We start from the raw sequence: 7,127 nt of genomic DNA on the forward strand, positions 1-7,127 counted from the left end.
ATTTATTTAATTATTTTTTTATAAACAAATGTTAACAAAAAGGGGAGTAAGAAGGTATTAAAGAAGGGATGAGAGAAAAAGGATGGAAAATAGACATGTAAAATGGTGTTAACAATTTATGTTCATATAACTGTAAAAATACTTTTTATTTTTTATTTTTTTATGTTTAATGGTGTTTTTGAAACTTTTGAAAATTTAACATCATTTTTTACACAAAATCTAACGATATCCATCCAAAACTAGTGGTAAGAGTATTTTTTTTAAAATTCATTTTGAAAGTTTAAAGATATTTTATAAATTTTTAAAGTTGAAAGATATTTTTGACACAAAATATAAAGTTTAGGAGTATTTTGTATAGTTTATCTTTTAAAATATCAATCATCAATCTTCCACTTGTGTTCATTGAAAACAAAAACCCAAATAATGCATGTCAATTTTTTTTGGATGTCTTGTTTGATAATGGAAAGTAATTAGTTAATTAAAGGTTGAAATGTTTTTTTATTCCAACAATTACCATCAAACTTTCAATTTTGGATAAATGGCGAAAATCACTTATAAAGTACGATAATATTTACAATGATATCCTCAAACTTTCAATTGTATAAATTAAAATCAAACACTCAAATTTATATAAATGTTAAAATTGGACCTTCAAACTTTCATAATTGTAACAATTCTAAAGTTTCATTATTCAACTTTCATCAAGTTAGGTCTAATTTCTATTATTATTATTATTTAAGGATCTAACTGTAACACTTGAAAATGTTTGACGGTCTATTTTTTACCATTAAAAGTTTGATAACATAAATAAAACTAGAAAATTATTTTAAATGACAAAACTACTAAAATATTTACAAATAATAGCAACATATTACAATCTATTTATGTGTAATAAATCACGATAGACTATTATTTGTGTCTATTTATGACGATCTCATCGCTGGTAGATAATGAACTATATTTAAAAACTGCTCCTGAAATTACTCTTCTACTTCAAGAATGACTTTTGTAATTTACCTTTTAATTTGTGAAAAAAATAATACTTTGATGCAGTGGGACAATCGTTGGATATAGTCCGACTGCACTCAAGTTTTTTTCGTTTGTGTGTGTCAATTAGGAACCATCGTAAAAGTTTAGTCACATCTCATTATTATTATTTTTTTAAAGAAAAAAAAAATCTCTCTACTCTCTGGTCTCTCCTCTTCCTCAAATATCAGCAAGGCGTTGTAATTGTAACTAAAATTTTCCCATTTTCTTTTTGGTTGTTTATATAATGTGAGGAATTAAAATGATTTTCAGAGCAGAGCAGATCAGACATGAAAGGCGAGCAAGATGACCACTAACGACTCAATATCCTCTTCTTCTTCTTCTTCTTCGTCTCTCTCTTTACCACCTTCATGGAAATTGCTAACCAATTCTTCCATTTCCACACCCACAACACTCACAATGCTTTTCCATTTTTATAGAACAACCTTTCTCCGGTGACAAACCCCTCTGTTTTTGCCTTCCTCTTCTCTTTTCACCCATTCTTCCTTGTTTCACTTCATTTCAATGTTGGACCTCAATCTCTGTATTCTCTCCGGAGATTCCTCTTCCGGTGGAACTGGTCTACATCCCTTCAATCTTTCCGCTCCCGGAGTTGAGAGTCCCATTTCATCCTCCGTCGTCAACGCCGATCATTCCAACGTCAATGGCGATGACGACTCCTCTTCCAACGCCGATTGTGGGTTCACCTTCTCTTTCAGCATCCTCAACAACAGTAACGACGATCAACGCGACCGGACGGCCCAGTTCCCTGTCGCCGGCGGGATTACCTCCGACGTCTATTCTCAGAGGAAATGGCGGGATTCTGATTTTGCCAGAGCCACTAACGGTATCGTGGTTCAACAATCTGTTCATCCGGCCAAAAAGGGTCGGCGAGGTCCCAAATCAAGAAGCTCCCAGTATCGTGGGGTTACGTATTACCGAAGAACAGGGAGATGGGAATCGCATATCTGGTTTGTAATTAGTAAAATCGTTGAATAATCGCTCTATTTAGTGCAATCGATTTCCAATTTCACTATTCTGGGTTTGAGGCTTATCAATCGGTTGTTTCTGTGCACAGGGATAGTGGGAAACAAGTCTATTTGGGTATACTTGAAAACTTCCATATGTTCTAAATTTCGATTTCTTAGGAACCCCCTTTTGTGTGAAATTTTGATCGTAATAAGTTTGTGATTCTTGTAGGCGGTTTTGAATCTGCCCATTCTGCAGCCAGGTAGAACAATCAAAATCCACTAAAATGTTTCTATTGAAATCTGTTTGAGAAAATGTCCCCCCCTCTCTTAACCTTCTGGGTTTGATTTTAGGGCTTATGATCGAGCTGCAATAAAGTTTAGAGGGGTTCATGCTGATATAAATTTCAATATCAGCGACTACGCTGAAGACATTAAACAGGTGAAAATATGGTAGAGATTGATTTTCGTTTTATGTTGTCTTTTCCTGTGTGTGTGTGTGTGTGTGTGTGTTGTGAAGTTTGAATATGAAGCTCTGTTTTGGGGCTTCAATGGCGGATTTACAGATGAGTAATTTTAGCAAAGAGGAGTTTGTGCATATTCTTCGAAGGCAGAGCACTGGGTTTTCAAGAGGGAGTTCTAAATACAGAGGGGTTACTCTGCACAAGTGTGGGAGATGGGAGGCTAGAATGGGGCAGTTCTTGGGGAAGAAGTAAGCAGAATTTTTAATATATGCTTTTTTTACAGCCATTGATGCAATTTTTACTGTTTCTTTGGTGTTGATGAACCCAGTGGAATTACCTTTCATTGTGAAAAAAGTTGATAAAAGTTTGGTGTTACTTTTATTCGGTGATTAATAACAAAATTCAGTACAATACAAGTAAGTCCTTGGAAGGAAATGTCCTTTTCTAGAATTTTGGATTCTCATATAAATACATTAATGTTTACAAACTATTTCAAACTATTTTAATAGCTCACAAGATGCAAAGTGAGAATGACTCAACGATAATTGACATATACTCGTTTTTTTGAAGTTAGGGTTCATCTATTCATCCTCTACTTGTTATATAATAACTATCACGATATTTTAGTTAAAAGTTTTGAGATTTGAATAGCCACTCATTCTTTGATGTAATAATCTAACATGGAAAAACGAAAAACAAAGACACTCTAATTTGCTAACATGAACGTAGCTCAATTGACTTGAACTTCTACTATAAATCTCAAGGTCTGAGATTGTATTGTAAAAAAAAAAAAAAAAAAAACCCTAGTTTTGATAAATAGTTTCATTTCTAAAATAAGGAATCATTGGGTTGGTATGTAATGTTAATTTTTAGGAGTTTTCTGCAGGTATGTGTATCTTGGGCTGTTTGATAGTGAGATAGAGGCTGCAAGGTCAGAAAAGACAGTTTATATTTTAAGCTCAATAAATCTCTCATTATGTTTTCCATGATTTTTTTTTTTTTTTTTTGTCATAAGATAATATGTTTTTTGTTTGACATCACATTATGCTGTAATTTAGAGCATATGATAAGGCTGCCATAAAATATAATGGAAGGGAAGCTGTTACCAATTTTGATCAGAGTTCCTATCAAATGGAGATTGCTTTTGAATCTGAAAACCAAGGTAATCCAACTCATTCATTTTTTTTTGAGTTAAAATATCATTTTAGTCTATATTTTAGAGTTGGTTTAATTTTAGTCTCTAATACTTTTAAATGTTTAATTTTAGTCCATAAACTTTCAATAAATCTTAAATTCAGTCCTTACTACTAGTTTATTGAAGATGTTTTTAGTACTTTTTTTATTTTTATTAGTATTTTTACTATAAGTTTTGAAAATATATTCACATATTATGTTTCTTTGTCTGAAAATTATTATGATTATTAAAGTAATTTCAATAAAATTTAATTAAGAGGGACTAAATTTAAGATTTACTAAAGGTACGGGGACTAACATTGAATATTTGAAAGTATAAAGACTAAAATTGAATAAATTTCAAACTACAGGGACCAAAATAATATTTTAACCTTCACTTTTTTATATTAATTTATTTCTTCTTTCTTAATATTAAACTCTGGAGTTGTATTGCTTAAAACCTATCAAAATAATAAGTATATTAATTAAAATCCTAATCTTTTAAGTTAAATTAATTTAGACCCTCTTAGACTGTTAATGCATAATTCTCACGTGTAGACATGTTTAAATTTAGGGACTAATGTAATCTATTAGATATATTAGAAAAAAAATGTTGTAATCGAATGGATGGTAGGCCACTTTTCATCAATATGAGTGATTTTTCATTTCTTCTCCATCTTTCTCTATTTTTCTTAACTTATTTAGGAGAATTATTCACTAATGAAAATTTAAGGTTTAAATTGATATAATTTTTACATCAAAATTTTAATTGATTCAACCTCTAAGTTTGGAAGTAGAAATAGATTTTTTAAAAACTTTTTTTATTAGGACAAATTGCAAAAACTGGTCATAGATATGGTGGTAATTGTAGTGTACCCTCAAACTTTCAATTGAAAAAATTGGGTTCCTAAACTTCTACAAGTGTTAAAAACTGGACCTTTAAACTTTCAATAGTTATAGAAATTGGACTGTCCATTGTTAAAATTGAACTCTCAAATTAGTACAATTGTTACAATTTTTACAATTATGTAAGTTTGAGGGTCCAATTTTAACATTGTATAAGTTTGATGACTCGATTTTTACAATTATGTAAGTTTGATAGTCCAATTTTAACATCTATATAAATTTGATGGCTCAATTTTTACAATTGAAAGTTTAAGGATATAATTGTAACTATCATTATACTTTAGAGTGATTTTTGCAATTTGCCCTTTTTATTATTACTATTATTATAAAAAGGTTACACCGCCTAAAAGACAAATAAAAAAACAAACACTTTTGGTGTACATTTTCATATGTTTTGTTTGATGCATTCCATTATCACTCTTCATATGTAATCATTAATAAAAGAAAAATATAAAAAGATCCTTCTATAACTCTCTCTCCAAGACTAATCTTTTTTTTTTTTTTTGGTTGGGATAAAAAAAGACATGGGTGATATTGACTTGAACTTGGGTATTGCTCCTCCTTGGCCATCTGAAGACCAAAAGGATAACCTTAATGGCTGTGTTCCAAATTTCTGTAGCTTAAATAAATCAGATTCTGAGAGATCTGGGTTGATAATGGTGAGGCTATTTTCTGACATTGTTTATTGTTAATTCTGATTTGATTAAAGATTATATTACTTGTTCTAATAATTTGTCTTTTGAGAAGTTTCTATGTTATTTCATCCATTATATGGCTGGTTTGATTTGAAAATATTCTTTGTATTGCAGCTTGAAAACCATGCTTCTTTGGCTGTTAAAGCACACCCTTATTTTATGAGTTGTCCCAATTTCTTTCCTACCTACCAGGTATTTAAGACTAAAGCCTTTGTTTCCCATCATTTCTATGTGATTTATAGATGGCTACTTCTAAAATTAAGAATCAATGGAAAGTTGACTATTGTTAGAGAGTTGATATATAATACTAAATTCGTCATAATCCAACGATTTAAGCTTTTAAATTGATTGTCAAAATGAGATAGCTCAACTGGTAGAAAACTTGTACTATTGTCTTTGATGTTAGAGATTTGATTCGTCCATTCCATATATTGTCAAAAAAAAAAAAAAAAAAAATCATTGAATTTGATTGATTTAACATGTGTAAGAGCTCATAAAGTTCAAATGGATCTCGATCAAACAAATAAGAAATTTGGATCCAACTTAAGAATGGCGGACTCAGTAAAACTGATTTGAGAAGGCAGGTTGAGCATTTCATGTTAGAAACATGGAAGAACTTTAAACTCACGAAGTAATTGATTGGATTGGAAATGTCCATTTACCATAAAAATAAGTGACCTTTGTAAAATTGTTTTTAACCATTTTGCAACTAAAAAACTTGTAATTAAGGTCACTTTTATTAACAATTATCTTTTTAAAATATAGATTAAAAAATGTAAACTAAACTCACATTTTGTGAATTAGAATCAGTCCTCATAGTTATTAATACATATAATATGACAGTATACTAAACTCACTTTTTAAGTTTACATATAAGGTAAAAAATAAATAAATAAAATTAAGGCCTACCATTTTGTTTGTGGTTCTATATGCTTCAGTGGTAAGATACCTTCTTTTCTTAAAAATTTCTTTTAGAAAATTTACATTTAGTTTTACCACTTGGCCAGCATCTTAATTACGTCGTGTGTTGAGAATCTTCCAAGTTTTTTTTCTTTTTTTTTAATTATTATTATTTTAAAATTTAATTTAAGCATGTTTTTCAGGAAAAAAAAAAAACATTCCCAGAAAAAAATGTCAAACAATTAAAAGAAAAATAGTGATACACATTGATAGACGTTTATTTAATGTCTTATCTAACAAATAAAACTAAAATAAATAATTTCTCTTAATCTCTTATTTTTGAAAATCTCCTCTAAATAATTGTGTAATATTTGATTACATCAGGGAAGAGCAATGGAGAAGATAATGGAAGTTGAATCTTTACCGAACTGGGGGTGGCGGCAGATCCCAATCCCCTACGGCGGAGCAACTTCAGTCCCTTTCTTCTCCACTGCAGCATCATCAGGATTCCCTTCTTCTCCGGCTGCCCTTCCTCCGCCCTCTCCTCCCCATCTTCTTTCAGTGCCGCCGTTCTTCCGCTACCTCTTTCCGGCCACCAACACCGTACCTCATTTCTACTGCAGGACCTGAGAACCCTAACCACACCAAACTTAACTCATTGTCATAATTTTTATGTTCACTTACTGTTAGCCTTTTCTTTCCTTTATACATTTTGAGTGACGAAAGCAAATCGATCAATTCGTGCTATTGGTCGGTTTAATTCTCTCTTTGATGACAATTTTATTTTTAAATTTTATGTTTGTTTCCTCTTTTCATTTTAACATTTTTCTAAGATTTAAATTCTTAGTAAAATTCAAAATATTTTTTTCTTTTTACTTTTTGGTTTGCTTTTCTAAATGGATCACAAAATAAACAAATTTGTAGGTGGGGAAAGTAGAGTTTGTAATGTTAATTAAAAAAAAATATGTATTTATATAAATGTAATTAAATCAGAT

At 30.5% G+C, this 7,127-nt stretch overlaps 1 protein-coding gene across 1 annotated transcript; it reads left to right on the top strand.

Moving 5' to 3' along the window:
- Positions 1–1,124: 1,124 nt before the first annotated feature.
- Positions 1,125–6,925, top strand: LOC120072945 (APETALA2-like protein 3). Its single transcript, XM_039025480.1, has 10 exons — positions 1,125–1,997; positions 2,105–2,130; positions 2,227–2,257; positions 2,349–2,436; positions 2,561–2,706; positions 3,345–3,389; positions 3,517–3,620; positions 5,060–5,196; positions 5,347–5,424; positions 6,517–6,925. Exons 1-10 carry the CDS (start codon positions 1,552–1,554, stop codon positions 6,760–6,762), a joined length of 1,347 nt encoding a protein of 448 aa, XP_038881408.1. The 5' UTR covers positions 1,125–1,551; the 3' UTR covers positions 6,763–6,925.
- The last annotated feature ends 202 nt before the right edge of the window (positions 6,926–7,127 follow it).

This window comes from Benincasa hispida, chromosome 3, assembly GCF_009727055.1.
Source record: "Benincasa hispida cultivar B227 chromosome 3, ASM972705v1, whole genome shotgun sequence".
Lineage (NCBI taxonomy): Eukaryota > Viridiplantae > Streptophyta > Magnoliopsida > Cucurbitales > Cucurbitaceae > Benincasa > Benincasa hispida.

Excerpts from the sequence above, each read along its gene's own strand:
- LOC120072945 (XM_039025480.1), top strand. The coding sequence starts at position 1,552 with ATGTTGGACCTCAATCTCTGTATTCTCTCCGGAGATTCCTCTTCCGGT. Across the intron at positions 3,390-3,516 it reads AGTGAGATAGAGGCTGCAAG|AGCATATGATAAGGCTGCCA; the intron begins GTCAGAAAAGAC and ends GCTGTAATTTAG. Across the intron at positions 3,621-5,059 it reads TTTTGAATCTGAAAACCAAG|ACATGGGTGATATTGACTTG; the intron begins GTAATCCAACTC and ends GGATAAAAAAAG.